Raw genomic sequence first — 19409 nt, 5'->3', positions numbered from 1 at the left:
AACACACACACCTGGCCAACCACGACAAGATCCCTCAGGTAACACACACACCTGGCCAACCACGACAAGATCACTCAGGTAACACACACACCTGGCCAAGCACGACAAGATCACTCAGGTAACACACACACCTGGCCAACCACAACAAGATCACTCAGGTAACACACACACCTGGCCAACCACAACAAGATCACTCAGGTAACACACACACCTGGCCAACCACAACAAGATCCCTCAGGGCACACACAACCATGACAAGATCCCTCAGGTAACACACACACCTGGCCAACCACAACAAGATCCCTCAGGTAACACACACACCTGGCCAACCACGACAAGATCACTCCGGTAACACACACACCTGGCCAACCACGACAAGATCACTCCGGTAACACACACACCTGGCCAACCACGACAAGATCCCTCAGGTAACACACACACCTAGCCAACCACGACAAGATCCCTCAGGTAACACACACACCTAGCCAACCACGACAAGATCCCTCAGGTAACACACACACCTAGCCAACCACGACAAGATCACTCCGGTAACACACACACCTGGCCAACCACGACAAGATCCCTCAGGTAACACACACACCTGGCCAACCACGACAAGATCCCTCAGGTAACACACACACCTGGCCAACCACGACAAGATCACTCCGGTAACACACACACCTAGCCAACCACGACAAGATCCCTCAGGTAACACACACACCTGGCCAACCACGACAAGATCACTCCGGTAACACACACACCTAGCCAACCACGACAAGATCCCTCAGGTAACACACACACCTGGCCAACCACGACAAGATCACTCCGGTAACACACACACCTAGCCAACCACAACAAGATCACTCAGGTAACACACACACCTGGCCAACCACAACAAGATCCCTCAGGTAACACACCTAGCCAACCACAACAAGATCACTCAGGTAACACACACACCTGGCCAACCACAACAAGATCACTCAGGTAACACATACACCTGGCCAACCACAACAAGATCACTCAGGTAACACATACACCTGGCCAACCACAACAAGATCACTCAGGTAACACACACACCTGGCCAACCACAACAAGATCACTCAGGTAACACACACACCTGGCCAACCACAACAAGATCACTCAGGTAACACACACACCTGGCCAACCACAACAAGATCACTCAGGTAACACACACACCTGGCCAACCACAACAAGATCCCTCAGGTAACACACCTAGCCAACCACAACAAGATCACTCAGGTAACACACACACCTGGCCAACCACAACAAGATCACTCAGGTAACACACACACCTGGCCAACCACAACAAGATCACTCAGGTAACACATACACCTGGCCAACCACAACAAGATCACTCAGGTAACACATACACCTGGCCAACCACAACAAGATCACTCAGGTAACACACACACCTGGCCAACCACAACAAGATCACTCAGGTAACACACACACCTGGCCAACCACAACAAGATCACTCAGGTAACACACACACCTGGCCAACCACAACAAGATCACTCAGGTAACACACACACCTAGCCAACCACAACAAGATCCCTCAGGTAACACACACACCTGGCCAACCACGACAAGATCACTCAGGTAACACACACACCTGGCCAACCACGACAAGATCACTCAGGTAACACACACACCTGGCCAACCACGACAAGATCCCTCAGGTAACACACACACCTGGCCAACCACGACAAGATCCCTCAGGTAACACACACACCTGGCCAACCACGACAAGATCCCTCAGGTAACACACACACCTGGCCAACCACGACAAGATCCCTCAGGTAACACACACACCTGGCCAACCACGACAAGATCACTCAGGTAACACACACACCTGGCCAACCACGACAAGATCCCTCAGGTAACACATACACCTGGCCAACCACGACAAGATCACTCAGGTAACACACACACCTGGCCAACCACGACAAGATCACTCAGGTAACACACACACCTGGCCAACCACGACAAGATCCCTCAGGTAACACACACACCTGGCCAACCACGACAAGATCCCTCAGGTAACACACACACCTGGCCAACCACGACAAGATCACTCAGGTAACACACACACCTGGCCAAGCACGACAAGATCACTCAGGTAACACACACACCTGGCCAACCACAACAAGATCACTCAGGTAACACACACACCTGGCCAACCACAACAAGATCACTCAGGTAACACACACACCTGGCCAACCACAACAAGATCCCTCAGGGCACACACAACCATGACAAGATCCCTCAGGTAACACACACACCTGGCCAACCACAACAAGATCCCTCAGGTAACACACACACCTGGCCAACCACGACAAGATCACTCCGGTAACACACACACCTGGCCAACCACGACAAGATCACTCCGGTAACACACACACCTGGCCAACCACGACAAGATCCCTCAGGTAACACACACACCTAGCCAACCACGACAAGATCCCTCAGGTAACACACACACCTAGCCAACCACGACAAGATCCCTCAGGTAACACACACACCTAGCCAACCACGACAAGATCACTCCGGTAACACACACACCTGGCCAACCACGACAAGATCCCTCAGGTAACACACACACCTGGCCAACCACGACAAGATCCCTCAGGTAACACACACACCTGGCCAACCACGACAAGATCACTCCGGTAACACACACACCTAGCCAACCACGACAAGATCCCTCAGGTAACACACACACCTGGCCAACCACGACAAGATCACTCCGGTAACACACACACCTAGCCAACCACGACAAGATCCCTCAGGTAACACACACACCTGGCCAACCACGACAAGATCACTCCGGTAACACACACACCTAGCCAACCACAACAAGATCACTCAGGTAACACACACACCTGGCCAACCACAACAAGATCCCTCAGGTAACACACACAGCTTTAAGGAAACACACCGTGCCGACGAACATACTATTAATCTCCAACGATTCTATTTGTTGAATCGCCACCCAGCAGGTTTCAGCTGTTGGTCTTTCCTCTCTAAAACAACACTTGTCAGTTAAACATCTCTCTCTGTCTCCAGTCTCTGCAGCAGCAGTTGGAGGTGATTAACGGCCACGATGAGCTGCTGGCTGACATAGTCAACCTGTGTGTTGATTACTATGAGAACAGGATGTACCTGACCCCCAACGAGAAACACATGCTGCTCAAGGTACGCTACCGTCTGGCTGGCAGGCTCCGAACATGGCCTCCTAATCCCTTCGACCATGGGGTTAGGTACCTGTCTGTTACCTCTAGGTGATGGGGTTAGGTACCTGTCTGTTACCTCTAGGTGATGGGGTTAGGTACCTGTCTGTTACCTCTAGGTGATGGGGTTAGGTACCTGTCTGTTACCTCTAGGTGATGGGGTTTGGTCTGTACCTGTCTGTTACCTCTAGGTGATGGGGTTTGGTCTGTACCTGTCTGTTACCTCTAGGTGATGGGGTTAGGTACCTGTCTGTTACCTCTAGGTGATGGGGTTTGGTCTGTACCTGTCTGTTACCTGTAGGTGATGGGGTTTGGTCTGTACCTGTCTGTTACCTCTAGGTGATGGGGTTTGGTCTGTACCTGTCTGTTACCTCTAGGTGATGGGGTTTGGTCTGTACCTGTCTGTTACCTCTAGGTGATGGGGTTAGGTACCTGTCTGTTACCTCTAGGTGATGGGGTTAGGTCTGTACCTGTCTGTTACCTCTAGGTGATGGGGTTTGGTCTGTACCTGTCTGTTACCTCTAGGTGATGGGGTTAGGTCTTTACCTGTCTGTTACCTCTAGGTGATGGGGTTTGGTCTGTACCTGTCTGTTACCTCTAGGTGATGGGGTTAGGTCTGTACCTGTCTTACCTCTAGGTGATGGGGTTTGGTCTGTACCTGTCTGTTACCTCTAGGTGATGGGGTTTAGTCTGTACCTGTCTGTTACCTCGAGGTGATGGGGTTAGGTCTGTACCTGTCTGTTACCTCTTGGTGATGGGGTTTGGTCTGTTACCTCTTGGTGATGGGGTTTGGTCTGTTACCTCTAGGTGATGGGGTTTGGTCTGTACCTGTCTGTTACCTCTAGGTGATGGGGTTTGGTCTGTACCTGTCTGTTACCTCTAGGTGATGGGGTTTGGTCTGTACCTGTCTGTTACCTCTAGGTGATGGGGTTAGGTACCTGTCTGTTACCTCTAGGTGATGGGGTTAGGTACCTGTCTGTTACCTCTAGGTGATGGGGTTAGGTACCTGTCTGTTACCTCTAGGTGATGGGGTTAGGTACCTGTCTGTTACCTCTAGGTGATGGGGTTTGGTCTGTACCTGTCTGTTACCTCTAGGTGATGGGGTTTGGTCTGTACCTGTCTGTTACCTCTAGGTGGTGGGGTTAGGTACCTGTCTGTTACCTCTAGGTGATGGGGTTAGGTACCTGTCTGTTACCTCTAGGTGATGGGGTTTGGTCTGTACCTGTCTGTTACCTCTAGGTGATGGGGTTTGGTCTGTACCTGTCTGTTACCTCTAGGTGATGGGGTTTGGTCTGTACCTGTCTGTTACCTCTAGGTGATGGGGTTAGGTACCTGTCTGTTACCTCTAGGTGATGGGGTTAGGTACCTGTCTGTTACCTCTAGGTGATGGGGTTTGGTCTGTACCTGTCTGTTACCTCTAGGTGATGGGGTTTGGTCTGTACCTGTCTGTTACCTCTAGGTGATGGGGTTAGGTACCTGTCTGTTACCTCTAGGTGATGGGGTTAGGTACCTGTCTGTTACCTCTAGGTGATGGGGTTTGGTCTGTACCTGTCTGTTACCTCTAGGTGATGGGGTTTGGTCTGTACCTGTCGGTTACCTCTAGGTGATGGGGTTTGGTCTGAATGTCTGTTACCTCTAGGTGATGGGGTTAGGTCTGTACCTGTCTGTTACCTCTAGGTGATGGGGTTTGGTCTGTACCTGTCTGTTACCTCTAGGTGATGGGGTTTAGTCTGTACCTGTCTGTTACCTCGAGGTGATGGGGTTAGGTCTGTACCTGTCTGTTACCTCTTGGTGATGGGGTTTGGTCTGTTACCTCTTGGTGATGGGGTTTGGTCTGTTACCTCTTGGTGATGGGGTTTGGTCTGTTACCTCATGGTGATGGGGTTTGGTCTGTACCTGTCTGTTACCTCTAGGTGATGGGGTTTGGTCTGTACCTGTCTGTTACCTCTAGGTGATGGGGTTTGGTCTGAATGTCTGTTACCTCTAGGTGATGGGGTTAGGTCTGTACCTGTCTGTTACCTCTAGGTGATGGGGTTTGGTCTGTACCTGTCTGTTACCTCTAGGTGATGGGGTTTAGTCTGTACCTGTCTGTTACCTCGAGGTGATGGGGTTAGGTCTGTACCTGTCTGTTACCTCTTGGTGATGGGGTTTGGTCTGTTACCTCTTGGTGATGGGGTTTGGTCTGTTACCTCTTGGTGATGGGGTTTGGTCTGTTACCTCATGGTGATGGGGTTTGGTCTGTACCTGTCTGTTACCTCTAGGTGATGGGGTTTGGTCTGTACCTGTCTGTTACCTCTAGGTGATGGGGTTAGGTCTTTACCTGTCTGTTACCTCTAGGTGATGGGGTTTGGTCTGTACCTGTCTGTTACCTCTAGGTGATGGGGTTTGGTCTGTACCTGTCTGTTACCTCTAGGTGATGGGGTTTGGTCTGTACCTGTCTGTTACCTCTAGGTGATGGGGTTTGGTCTGTACCTGTCGGTTACCTCTAGGTGATGGGGTTTGGTCTGAATGTCTGTTACCTCTAGGTGATGGGGTTAGGTCTGTACCTGTCTGTTACCTCTAGGTGATGGGGTTTGGTCTGTACCTGTCTGTTACCTCTAGGTGATGGGTTTTGGTCTGTACCTGTCGGTTACCTCTAGGTGATGGGGTTTGGTCTGAATGTCTGTTACCTCTAGGTGATGGGGTTAGGTCTGTACCTGTCTGTTATCTCTAGGTGATGGGGTTTGGTATGTACCTGTCTGTTACCTCTAGGTGATGGGGTTTGGTCTGTACCTGTCTGTTACCTCTAGGTGATGGGGTTAGGTCTGTACCTGTCTGTTATCTCTAGGTGATGGGGTTTGGTCTGTTACCTCTAGGTAATGGGGTTTGGTCTGTACCTGTCTGTTACCTCTTGGTAATGGGGTTTGGTCTGTTACCTCTAGGTAATGGGGTTTGGTCTGTTACCTCTAGGTGATGGGGTTAGGTCTGTACCTGTATGTTACCTCTAGGTGATGGTGTTTGGTCTGTACCTGTCTGTTACCTCTAGGTAATGGGGGTTGGTCTGTTACCTCTAGGTGATGGGGTTTGGTCTGTTACCTCTAGGTGATGGGGTTTGGTCTGTACCTGTCTGTTACCTCTAGGTGATGGGGTTTGTTCTGTTACCTCTAGGTGATGGGGTTTGGTCTGTACCTGTCTGTTACCTCTAGGTGATGGGGTTTGGTCTGTACCTGTCTGTTACCTCTAGGTGATGGGGTTTGGTCTGTTACCTCTAGGTGATGGGGTTTGGTCTGTACCTGTCTGTTACCTCTAGGTGATGGGGTTTGGTCTGTACCTGTCTGTAACCTCTAGGTGATGGGGTTTGGTCTGTACCTGTCTGTTACCTCTAGGTGATGGGGTTTGGTCTGTACCTGTCTGTTATCTCTAGGTGATGGGGTTTGGTCTGTACCTGTCTGTTACCTCTAGGTGATGGGGTTTGGTCTGTACCTGTCTTACCTCTAGGTGATGGGGTTTGGTCTGTACCTGTAGGTGATGGGGTTTGGTCTGTACCTGTCTGTTACCTCTAGGTGATGGGGTTTGGTCTGTACCTGTCTGTTATCTCTAGGTGATGGGGTTAGGTACCTGTCTGTTACCTCTAGGTGATGGGGTTTGGTCTGTACCTGTCTGTTACCTCTAGGTGATGGGGTTTGGTCTGTACCTGTCTGTTATCTCTAGGTGATGGGGTTTGGTCTGTACCTGTCTGTTACTCTAGGTGATGGGGTTTGGTCTGTACCTGTCTTACCTCTAGGTGATGGGGTTTGGTCTGTACCTGTACCTCTAGGTGATGGGGTTTGGTCTGTACCTGTCTGGTGATGGGGTTTGGTCTGTACCTGTCTAGGTGATGGGGTTTGGTCTGTACCTGTCTGTTATCTCTAGGTGATGGGGTTTGGTCTGTACCTGTCTGTTATCTCTAGGTGATGGGGTTTGGTCTGTACCTGTCTGTTACCTCTAGGTGATGGGGTTTGGTCTGTACCTGTCTGTTACCTCTAGGTGATGGGGTTTGGTCTGTACCTGTCTGTTACCTCTAGGTGATGGGGTTTGGTCTGTACCTGTCTGTTACCTCTAGGTGATGGGGTTTGGTCTGTACCTGTCTGTTACCTCTAGGTGATGGGGTTTAGTCTGTACCTGTCTGTTACCTCTAGGTGATGGGGTTTGGTCTGTACCTGTCTGTTATCTCTAGGTGATGGGGTTTGGTCTGTACCTGTCTGTTACCTCTAGGTGATGGGGTTTGGTCTGTACCTGTCTGTTACCTCTAGGTGATGGGGTTTGGTCTGTACCTGTCTGTTATCTCTAGGTGATGGGGTTAGGTACCTGTCTGTTACCTCTAGGTGATGGGGTTTGGTCTGTACCTGTCTGTTACCTCTAGGTGATGGGGTTTGGTCTGTACCTGTCTGTTATCTCTAGGTGATGGGGTTTGGTCTGTACCTGTCTGTTACCTCTAGGTGATGGGGTTTGGTCTGTACCTGTCTTACCTCTAGGTGATGGGGTTTGGTCTGTACCTGTAGGTGATGGGGTTTGGTCTGTACCTGTCTGTTACCTCTAGGTGATGGGGTTTGGTCTGTACCTGTCTGTTATCTCTAGGTGATGGGGTTTGGTCTGTACCTGTCTGTTATCTCTAGGTGATGGGGTTTGGTCTGTACCTGTCTGTTACCTCTAGGTGATGGGGTTTGGTCTGTACCTGTCTGTTACCTCTAGGTGATGGGGTTTGGTCTGTACCTGTCTGTTACCTCTAGGTGATGGGGTTTGGTCTGTACCTGTCTGTTACCTCTAGGTGATGGGGTTTAGTCTGTACCTGTCTGTTACCTCTAGGTGATGGGGTTTAGTCTGTACCTGTCTGTTACCTCTAGGTGATGGGGTTTGGTCTGTACCTGTCTGTTATCTCTAGGTGATGGGGTTTGGTCTGTACCTGTCTGTTACCTCTAGGTGATGGGGTTTAGTCTGTACCTGTCTGTTACCTCTAGGTGATGGGGTTTGGTCTGTACCTGTCTGTTATCTCTAGGTGATGGGGTTTGGTCTGTACCTGTCTGTTATCTCTAGGTGATGGGGTTTGGTCTGTACCTCTAGGTGATGGGGTTTGGTCTGTACCTCTAGGTGATGGGGTTTGGTCTGTACCTGTCTTATCTCTAGGTGATGGGGTTTGGTCTGTACCTGATGGATGGCAGTAACAGCAACATCTACAAAATGGACGCCAAGAAGAGGATCAACCTGACAAAGATTGACAAGTTCTTCAAGGTGAGCAGTTGGAGAGACATGTTGCTGTGGGTGTTATCAGCATGTGTCTAAACCACGGCTGACCTTTCACCCTCAATCAACATTGAAAATCTCATCGTTTTTATGTCTGTGTGTGTTCATAAACTGTCTATGTTGTGAATTAGGGGTACATGGGCCTTATTGTCTGTGTAGTGAATTAGGGGTACATGGTCCTTATTGTCTGTGTAGTGGATTAGGGGTACATGGGCCTTATTGTCTGTGTAGTGAATTAGGGGTACATGGGCCTTATTGTCTGTAGTGGATTAGGGGTACATGGGCCTTATTGTCTGTAGTGAATTAGGGGTACATGGGCCTTATTGTCTGTGTAGTGGATTAGGGGTACATGGGCCTTATTGTCTGTGTAGTGAATTAGGGGTACATGGGCCTTATTGTCTGTAGTGGATTAGGGGTACATGGGCCTTATTGTCTGTGTAGTGAATTAGGGGTACATGGGCCTTATTGTCTGTGTAGTGGATTAGGGGTTCATGGGCCTTATTGTCTGTGTAGTGGATTAGGGGTACATGGGCCTTATTGTCTGTGTAGTGGATTAGGGGTCTGAAATGGCTCTGACTAACTGACTGGTCTTCTTCATGTATCTGGAATGGCTCTGACTAACTGACTGGTCTTCATGTATCTGAAATGGCTCTGACTAACTGACTGGTCTTCATGTATCTGAAATGGCTCTGACTAACTGACTGGTCTTCTTCATGTATCTGGAATGGCTCTGACTAACTGACTGGTCTTCATGTATCTGAAATGGCTCTGACTAACTGACTGGTCTTCTTCATGTATCTGGAATGGCTCTGACTAACTGACTGGTCTTCATGTATCTGAAATGGCTCTGACTAACTGACTGGTCTTCATGTATCTGAAATGGCTCTGACTAACTGACTGGTCTTCATGTATCTGAAATGGCTCTGACTAACTGACTGGTCTTCATGTATCTGAAATGGCTCTGACTAACTGACTGGTCTTCATGTATCTGAAATGGCTCTGACTAACTGACTGGTCTTCATGTATCTGAAATGGCTCTGACTAACTGTCTGGTCTTCATGTATCTGGAATGGCTCTGACTAACTGTCTGGTCTTCATGTATCTGAAATGGCTCTGACTGACTGGTCTTCATGTATCTGAAATGGCTCTGACTAACTGACTGGTCTTCATGTATCTGAAATGACTCTGACTAACTGACTGGTCTTCATGTATCTGAAATGGCTCTGACTAACTAACTGGTCTTCATGTATCTGAAATGGCTCTGACTAACTGACTGGTCTTCATGTATCTGAAATGGCTCTGACTAACTGACTGGTCTTCATGTATCTGAAATGACTCTGACTAACTGACTGGTCTTCATGTATCTGAAATGGCTCTGACTAACTGACTGGTCTTCATGTATCTGAAATGGCTCTGACTAACTGACTGGTCTTCATGTATCTGAAATGGCTCTGACTAACTGACTGGTCTTCATGTATCTGAAATGGCTCTGACTAACTGACTGGTCTTCATGTATCTGAAATGGCTCTGACTAACTGACTGGTCTTCATGTATCTGAAATGGCTCTGACTAACTGACTGGTCTTCTTCATGTATCTGGAATGGCTCTGACTAACTGACTGGTCTTCATGTATCTGAAATGACTCTGACTAACTGACTGGTCTTCATGTATCTGAAATGGCTCTGACTAACTGACTGGTCTTCATGTATCTGAAATGGCTCTGACTAACTGTCTGGTCTTCATGTATCTGGAATGGCTCTGACTAACTGTCTGGTCTTCATGTATCTGAAATGACTCTGACTAACTGACTGGTCTTCATGTATCTGAAATGGCTCTGACTAACTGACTGGTCTTCATGTATCTGAAATGGCTCTGACTAACTGACTGGTCTTCATGTATCTGAAATGGCTCTGACTAACTGACTGGTCTTCATCTATCTGAAATGGCTCTGACTAACTGACTGGTCTTCTTCATGTATCTGAAATGGCTCTGACTAACTGACTGGTCTTCATGTATCTGAAATGGCTCTGACTAACTGAATGGTCTTCATGTATCTGAAATGGCTCTGACTAACTGACTGGTCTTCATGTATCTGAAATGGCTCTGACTAACTGACTGGTCTTCATGTATCTGGAATGGCTCTGACTAACTGAATGGTCTTCATGTATCTGTCCCCAACAGCAACTGCAGGTGGTGCCTCTGTTTGGTGACATGCAGATTGAGCTGTCCAGGTACATCAAGACAAGCGCACACTTTGAAGAGAACAAGAACAGGTGAGGCCTTTCTCTACTCTCTCTCTCCTCTCTCTCTCTCTCGCTCTCTCTCTCTAACTCTCTTTATCTCTCTCTTCCTCCTCTCGCTCTCTCTCTCTCATCTCTCTTTCTCCTCTCTCTCTTTATCTCTCTCTTTCTCCTCTCCCTCTCTTTATCTCTCTCTCTCCTCTCTCTCTCCTCTCTTTCCTCTCTCTCTCCTCTCTCTCTCCTCTCTCTCTCTCTCTCCTCTCTTTCTCCTCTCCCTCTCTTTCTCCTCTCCCTCTCTTTCTCCTCTCTCTCTCTTTCTCCTCTCTCTCTCTCTTTCTCCTCTCTCTCTCTCTTTCTCCTCTCTCTTTCTCTTTCTCTCTCTCTCTTTCTCCTCTCTCTCTCTCTTTCTCCTCTCTCTCTCTCTCTCTCTCTCTCTCTTTCTCCTCTCTCTCTCTCTCTCTCTCTCTCTCTCTCTCTCTTTCTCCTCTCTCTCTCTCTCTCTTTCTCCTCTCTCTCTTTCTCCTCTCTCTCTCTCTCTCTCTTTCTCCTCTCTCTTTATCTCTCTCTTCTCTGTCTCTCCTCTCTCCTCCATCCACCTCGTCTCACCTCTCTCTCCTCTCTCTTCTCCATCCACCTCGTCTCATCTCTCTCTCCTCCCCGTTCCCAGGTGGTCATGTACCTCAACAGGCAGCAGTCCTCAGTATAATATCTGTGAGCAGATGGTTCAGATCAGGGAAGACCACATGAGGTTCATCTCTGAGCTGGCTCGCTACAGCAACAGTGAGGTGAGCACCTAGCAACACACCTTGCCCGGTCTGGGTCTGTTAACCTGTTATGTCCTAATAAAGATGTCTCTCTCCAGGTGGAGACCAGGGTCTGTTATGTCCTAATAAAGATGTCTCTCTCCAGGTGGAGACCAGGGTCTGTTATGTCCTAATAAAGATGTCTCTCTCCAGGTGGAGACCAGGGTCTGTTATGTCCTAATAAAGATGTCTCTCTAGGTGGAGACCAGGGTCTGTTATGTCCTAATAAAGATGTCTCTCTCCAGGTGGAGACCAGGGTCTGTTATGTCCTAATAAAGATGTCTCTCTAGGTGGAGACCAGGGTCTGTTATGTCCTAATAAAGATGTCTCTCTCTAGGTGGAGACCAGGGTCTGTTATGTCCTAATAAAGATGTCTCTCTCTAGGTGGAGACCAGGGTCTGTTATGTCCTAATAAAGATGTCTCTCTAGGTGGAGACCAGGGTCTGTTATGTCCTAATAAAGATGTCTCTCTAGGTGGAGACCAGGGTCTGTTATGTCCTAATAAAGATGTCTCTCTAGGTGGAGACCAGGGTCTGTTATGTCCTAATAAAGATGTCTCTCTAGGTGGAGACCAGGGTCTGTTATGTCCTAATAAAGATGTCTCTCTAGGTGGAGACCAGGGTCTGTTATGTCCTAATAAAGATGTCTCTCTAGGTGGAGACCAGGGTCTGTTATGTCCTAATAAAGATGTCTCTCTAGGTGGAGACCAGGGTCTGTTATGTCCTAATAAAGATGTCTCTCTAGGTGGAGACCAGGGTCTGTTATGTCCTAATAAAGATGTCTCTCTCCAGGTGGAGACCAGGGTCTGTTATGTCCTAATAAAGATGTCTCTCTCCAGGTGGAGACCAGGGTCTGTTATGTCCTAATAAAGATGTCTCTCTCCAGGTGGAGACCAGGGTCTGTTATGTCCTAATAAAGATGTCTCTCTCCAGGTGGAGACCAGGGTCTGTTATGTCCTAATAAAGATGTCTCTCTCCAGGTGGAGACCAGGGTCTGTTATGTCCTAATAAAGATGTCTCTCTCTAGGTGGAGACCAGGGTCTGTTATGTCCTAATAAAGATGTCTCTCTCCAGGTGGAGACCAGGGTCTGTTATGTCCTAATAAAGATGTCTCTCTCCAGGTGGAGACCAGGGTCTGTTATGTCCTAATAAAGATGTCTCTCTCCAGGTGGAGACCAGGGTCTGTTATGTCCTAATAAAGATGTCTCTCTCCAGGTGGAGACCAGGGTCTGTTATGTCCTAATAAAGATGTCTCTCTAGGTGGAGACCAGGGTCTGTTATGTCCTAATAAAGATGTCTCTCTAGGTGGAGACCAGGGTCTGTTATGTCCTAATAAAGATGTCTCTCTCCAGGTGGAGACCAGGGTCTGTTATGTCCTAATAAAGATGTCTCTCTCCAGGTGGAGACCAGGGTCTGTTATGTCCTAATAAAGATGTCTCTCTCCAGGTGGAGACCAGGGTCTGTTATGTCCTAATAAAGATGTCTCTCTCTAGGTGGAGACCAGGGTCTGTTATGTCCTAATAAAGATGTCTCTCTCTAGGTGGAGACCAGGGTCTGTTATGTCCTAATAAAGATGTCTCTCTCTAGGTGGAGACCAGGGTCTGTTATGTCCTAATAAAGATGTCTCTCTCTAGGTGGAGACCAGGGTCTGTTATGTCCTAATAAAGATGTCTCTCTCCAGGTGGAGACCAGGGTCTGTTATGTCCTAATAAAGATGTCTCTCTCTAGGTGGAGACCAGGGTCTGTTATGTCCTAATAAAGATGTCTCTCTCTAGGTGGAGACCAGGGTCTGTTATGTCCTAATAAAGATGTCTCTCTCCAGGTGGAGACCAGGGTCTGTTATGTCCTAATAAAGATGTCTCTCTCTAGGTGGAGACCAGGGTCTGTTATGTCCTAATAAAGATGTCTCTCTCTAGGTGGAGACCAGGGTCTGTTATGTCCTAATAAAGATGTCTCTCTAGGTGGAGACCAGGGTCTGTTATGTCCTAATAAAGATGTCTCTCTCTAGGTGGAGACCAGGGTCTGTTATGTCCTAATAAAGATGTCTCTCTCCAGGTGGAGACCAGGGTCTGTTATGTCCTAATAAAGATGTCTCTCTCTAGGTGGAGACCAGGGTCTGTTATGTCCTAATAAAGATGTCTCTCTCTAGGTGGAGACCAGGGTCTGTTATGTCCTAATAAAGATGTCTCTCTCTAGGTGGAGACCAGGGTCTGTTATGTCCTAATAAAGATGTCTCTCTCTAGGTGGAGACCAGGGTCTGTTATGTCCTAATAAAGATGTCTCTCTCTAGGTGGAGACCAGGGTCTGTTATGTCCTAATAAAGATGTCTCTCTCCAGGTGGAGACCAGGGTCTGTTATGTCCTAATAAAGATGTCTCTCTCTAGGTGGAGACCAGGGTCTGTTATGTCCTAATAAAGATGTCTCTCTAGGTGGAGACCAGGGTCTGTTATGTCCTAATAAAGATGTCTCTCTCTAGGTGGAGACCAGGGTCTGTTATGTCCTAATAAAGATGTCTCTCTCCAGGTGGAGACCAGGGTCTGTTATGTCCTAATAAAGATGTCTCTCTCTAGGTGGAGACCAGGGTCTGTTATGTCCTAATAAAGATGTCTCTCTCTAGGTGGAGACCAGGGTCTGTTATGTCCTAATAAAGATGTCTCTCTCTAGGTGGAGACCAGGGTCTGTTATGTCCTAATAAAGATGTCTCTCTCTAGGTGGAGACCAGGGTCTGTTATGTCCTAATAAAGATGTCTCTCTAGGTGGAGACCAGGGTCTGTTATGTCCTAATAAAGATGTCTCTCTCTAGGTGGAGACCAGGGTCTGTTATGTCCTAATAAAGATGTCTCTCTCCAGGTGGAGACCAGGGTCTGTTATGTCCTAATAAAGATGTCTCTCTCTAGGTGGAGACCAGGGTCTGTTATGTCCTAATAAAGATGTCTCTCTCTAGGTGGAGACCAGGGTCTGTTATGTCCTAATAAAGATGTCTCTCTCTAGGTGGAGACCAGGGTCTGTTATGTCCTAATAAAGATGTCTCTCTAGGTGGAGACCAGGGTCTGTTATGTCCTAATAAAGATGTCTCTCTCTAGGTGGAGACCAGGGTCTGTTATGTCCTAATAAAGATGTCTCTCTCCAGGTGGAGACCAGGGTCTGTTATGTCCTAATAAAGATGTCTCTCTCTAGGTGGAGACCAGGGTCTGTTATGTCCTAATAAAGATGTCTCTCTCTAGGTGGAGACCAGGGTCTGTTATGTCCTAATAAAGATGTCTCTCTCTAGGTGGAGACCAGGGTCTGTTATGTCCTAATAAAGATGTCTCTCTCTATGGAGACCAGGGTCTGTTATGTCCTAATAAAGATGTCTCTCTAGGTGGAGACCAGGGTCTGTTATGTCCTAATAAAGATGTCTCTCTCTAGGTGGAGACCAGGGTCTGTTATGTCCTAATAAAGATGTCTCTCTCCAGGTGGAGACCAGGGTCTGTTATGTCCTAATAAAGATGTCTCTCTCTAGGTGGAGACCAGGGTCTGTTATGTCCTAATAAAGATGTCTCTCTCTAGGTGGAGACCAGGGTCTGTTATGTCCTAATAAAGATGTCTCTCTCTAGGTGGAGACCAGGGTCTGTTATGTCCTAATAAAGATGTCTCTCTAGGTGGAGACCAGGGTCTGTTATGTCCTAATAAAGATGTCTCTCTCTAGGTGGAGACCAGGGTCTGTTATGTCCTAATAAAGATGTCTCTCTCCAGGTGGAGACCAGGGTCTGTTATGTCCTAATAAAGATGTCTCTCTCTAGGTGGAGACCAGGGTCTGTTATGTCCTAATAAAGATGTCTCTCTCTAGGTGGAGACCAGGGTCTGTTATGTCCTAATAAAGATGTCTCTCTCTAGGTGGAGACCAGGGTCTGTTATGTCCTAATAAAGATGTCTCTCTCTAGGTGGAGACCAGGGTCTGTTATGTCCTAATAAAGATGTCTCTCTAGGTGGAGACCAGGGTCTGTTATGTCCTAATAAAGATGTCTCTCTCTAGGTGGAGACCAGGGTCTGTTATGTCCTAATAAAGATGTCTCTCTCTAGGTGGAGACCAGGGTCTGTTATGTCCTAATAAAGATGTCTCTCTCTAGGTGGAGACCAGGGTCTGTTATGTCCTAATAAAGATGTCTCTCTCTAGGTGGAGACCAGGGTCTGTTATGTCCTAATAAAGATGTCTCTCTCCAGGTGGAGACCAGGGTCTGTTATGTCCTAATAAAGATGTCTCTCTCTAGGTGGAGACCAGGGTCTGTTATGTCCTAATAAAGATGTCTCTCTCCAGGTGGAGACCAGGGTCTGTTATGTCCTAATAAAGATGTCTCTCTCTAGGTGGAGACCAGGGTCTGTTATGTCCTAATAAAGATGTCTCTCTCTAGGTGGAGACCAGGGTCTGTTATGTCCTAATAAAGATGTCTCTCTAGGTGGAGACCAGGGTCTGTTATGTCCTAATAAAGATGTCTCTCTCTAGGTGGAGACCAGGGTCTGTTATGTCCTAATAAAGATGTCTCTCTCCAGGTGGAGACTAGGGTCTGTTATGTCCTAATAAAGATGTCTCTCTAGGTGGAGACCAGGGTCTGTTATGTCCTAATAAAGATGTCTCTCTCTAGGTGGAGACCAGGGTCTGTTATGTCCTAATAAAGATGTCTCTCTCCAGGTGGAGACCAGGGTCTGTTATGTCCTAATAAAGATGTCTCTCTCTAGGTGGAGACCAGGGTCTGTTATGTCCTAATAAAGATGTCTCTCTCTAGGTGGAGACCAGGGTCTGTTATGTCCTAATAAAGATGTCTCTCTCTAGGTGGAGACCAGGGTCTGTTATGTCCTAATAAAGATGTCTCTCTCTAGGTGGAGACCAGGGTCTGTTATGTCCTAATAAAGATGTCTCTCTCTAGGTGGAGACCAGGGTCTGTTATGTCCTAATAAAGATGTCTCTCTCCAGGTGGAGACCAGGGTCTGTTATGTCCTAATAAAGATGTCTCTCTCTAGGTGGAGACCAGGGTCTGTTATGTCCTAATAAAGATGTCTCTCTAGGTGGAGACCAGGGTCTGTTATGTCCTAATAAAGATGTCTCTCTCTAGGTGGAGACCAGGGTCTGTTATGTCCTAATAAAGATGTCTCTCTCCAGGTGGAGACCAGGGTCTGTTATGTCCTTATAAAGATGTCTCTCTCCAGGTGGAGACCAGGGTCTGTTATGTCCTTATAAAGATGTCTCTCTCCAGGTGGTGACGGGGTCCGGTCGTCAGGAGGCCCACAAGACAGACCATGAGTACAGGAAGCTGTTTGACCTGTCTCTGCAGGGGATGCAGCTACTGTCCCAGTGGAGCGCACACGTCATGGAAGTGGTGAGTGACCCCTGACCTCGGACCCATCCAGGGTGAAGGTTGGCACTAAAACAACACGACAGGACAGAATAAATGAACTGGGTTCATGCAGATTGATCTCACTAAAGCTATAATATAAAGCAGTGTCCTTGCAGTAAGCTGAAGATGTTTAAATACTTCATGTTATAAAGGTTTTCTAACACGGTGAGGATGACTCTCCTTCCTGCAGTACTCGTGGAAGCTGGTTCATCCAACGGACAAGTACTCCAACAAGGAGTGCCCTGACAACGCGGAGGAGTATGAACGAGCTACACGATACAACTACACCAGCGAGGAGAAGTTCTCCCTGGTAGAGGTCAGTCAGCCTAACCCCCCTTTAGCGAGGAGAAGTTCTCCCTGGTAGAGGTCAGTCAGCCTAACCCCCCTTTAGTGAGGAGAAGTTCTCCCTGGTAGAGGTCAGTCAGCCTAACCCCTCTTTAGTGAGGAGAAGTTCTCCCTGGTAGAGGTCAGTCAGCCTAACCCCCCTTTAGCGAGGAGAAGTTCTCCCTGGTAGAGGTCAGTCAGCCTAACCCCTCTTTAGTGAGGAGAAGTTCTCCCTGGTAGAGGTCAGTCAGCCTAACCCCCCTTTAGCGAGGAGAAGTTCTCCCTGGTAGAGGTCAGTCAAACTAACCCCCCTTTAGCGAGGAGAAGTTCTCCCTGGTAGAGGTCAGTCAGCCTAACCCCCCTTTAGTGAGGAGAAGTTCTCCCTGGTAGAGGTCAGTCAAACTAACCCCTCTTTAGTGAGGAGAAGTTCTCCCTGGTAGAGGTCAGTCAGCCTAACCCCTCTTTAGTGAGGAGAAGTTCTCCCTGGTAGAGGTCAGTCAGCCTAACTAGTGAGGAGAAGTTCTCCCTGGTAGAGGTCAGTCAGTCTAACCCCCCTTTAGCGAGGAGAAGTTCTCCCTGGTAGAGGTCAGTCAGCCTAACCCCCCTTTAGTGAGGAGAAGTTCTCCCTGGTAGAGGTCAGTCAGCCTAACCCCTCTTTAGTGAGGAGAAGTTCTCCCTGGTAGAGGTCAGTCAGCCTAACCCCCTTTAGCGAGGAGAAGTTCTCCCTGGTAGAGGTCAGTCAGCCTAACCCCTCTTTAGTGAGGAGAAGTTCTCCCTGGTAGAGGTCAGTCAGCCTAACCCCTCTTTAGTGAGGAGAAGTTCTCCCTGGTAGAGGTCAGTCAGCCTAACCCCTCTTTAGTGAGGAGAAGTTCTCCCTGGTAGAGGTCAGTCAGCCTAACCCCCTTTAGCGAGGAGAAGTTCTCCCTGGTAGAGGTCAGTCAGCCTAACCCCTCTTTAGTGAGGAGAAGTTCTCCCTGGTAGAGGTCAGTCAGCCTAACCCCTCTTTAGTGAGGAGAAGTTCTCCCTGGTAGAGGTCAGTCAGCCTAACCCCCCTTTAGTGAGGAGAAGTTCTCCCTGGTAGAGGTCAGTCAGCCTAACCCCTCTTTAGTGAGGAGAAGTTCTCCCTGGTAGAGGTCAGTCAGCCTAACCCCTCTTTAGTGAGGAGAAGTTCTCCCTGGTAGAGGTCAGTCAGCCTAACCCCTCTTTAGTGAGGAGAAGTTCTCCCTGGTAGAGGTCAGTCAGCCTAACCCCCCTTTAGTGAGGAGAAGTTCTCCCTGGTAGAGGTCAGTCAGCCTAACCCCCCTTTAGTGAGGAGAAGTTCTCCCTGGTAGAGGTCAGTCAGCCTAACTAGTGAGGAGAAGTTCTCCCTGGTAGAGGTCAGTCAGCCTAACCCCCCTTTAGTGAGGCCACGTGCTTTCTGTCTGCCGGGAGGGGCCACGTGCTTTCTGTCTGCCGGGAGGGGGTTTGCGGCGGGAATAGCTGTTGCTTGGTTATGTTTAAACTGCAGGAGTTGAATAAAAAGCTTGAACGAATGTAACGGCCAACATAAACAACAACGAGTCAATTAACAACAGGATCACTACTATGATTCTGTCACCACTCACCAAATCACAAGTCAGAGACTGCAGAGACAGCTAGGGTCCTACAGGGAAGAGTGGAAAGGAGAATTTAGATGGAAGATGTAGTAGATGGTGTGTAATGGGGGGGGACTGGTGTAGTAGATGGTGTGTAATGGGGGGGGACTGGTGTAGTAGATGGTGTGTAATGGGGGAACTGGTGTAGTAGATGGTGTGTAATGGGGGAACTGGTGTAGTAGATGGTGTGTAATGGGGGAACTGTGTCGTAGATGGTGTGTAATGGGGGAACTGTGTCGTAGATGGTGTGTAATGGGGGAACTGGTGTAGTAGATGGTGTGTAATGGGGAACTGTTTCGTAGATGGTGTGTAATGGGGGGGGGACTGGTGTAGTAGATGGTGTGTAATGGGGGAACTGGTGTAGTAGATGGTGTGTAATGGGGGGGGGAACTGGTGTAGTAGATGGTGTGTAATGGGGGGGGGACTGTTGTAGTAGATGGTGTGTAATGGGGGGGGGACTGGTGTAGTAGATGGTGTGTAATGGGGGGGGAACTGGTGTAGTAGATGGTGTGTAATGGGGGGGAACT

General features: G+C 48.3%; 1 protein-coding gene across 6 annotated transcripts in view; it reads left to right on the top strand.

Annotated features, from left to right (window-relative positions):
- The window catches only part of LOC135513323 (cytoplasmic FMR1-interacting protein 1 homolog), a 126096-nt gene that overhangs the window by 45051 nt on the left and 61636 nt on the right, over positions 1-19409 (top strand). For 3 of the 6 annotated variants that reach the window (XM_064936239.1, XM_064936238.1, XM_064936240.1), the window contains 6 exons: positions 3088-3216; positions 8394-8498; positions 10692-10783; positions 11418-11535; positions 16784-16906; positions 17115-17240. In XM_064936239.1, the coding sequence (XP_064792311.1) occupies positions 3088-3216; positions 8394-8498; positions 10692-10783; positions 11418-11535; positions 16784-16906; positions 17115-17240 (693 nt within the window). Of the gene's footprint in view, positions 1-2872; positions 2891-3087; positions 3217-8393; positions 8499-10691; positions 10784-11417; positions 11536-16783; positions 16907-17114; positions 17241-18160; positions 18182-18606; positions 18625-19409 lie in introns of those variants that run through there. The other 3 variants (XM_064936241.1, XM_064936244.1, XM_064936243.1) reach the window with 3 other exon arrangements.

This window comes from Oncorhynchus masou, chromosome 24 (assembly GCF_036934945.1).
Source record: "Oncorhynchus masou masou isolate Uvic2021 chromosome 24, UVic_Omas_1.1, whole genome shotgun sequence".
In the NCBI taxonomy this organism is placed as follows: Eukaryota; Metazoa; Chordata; class Actinopteri; order Salmoniformes; family Salmonidae; genus Oncorhynchus; species Oncorhynchus masou.
This window is presented reverse-complemented; position numbering and strand designations above follow the sequence as displayed.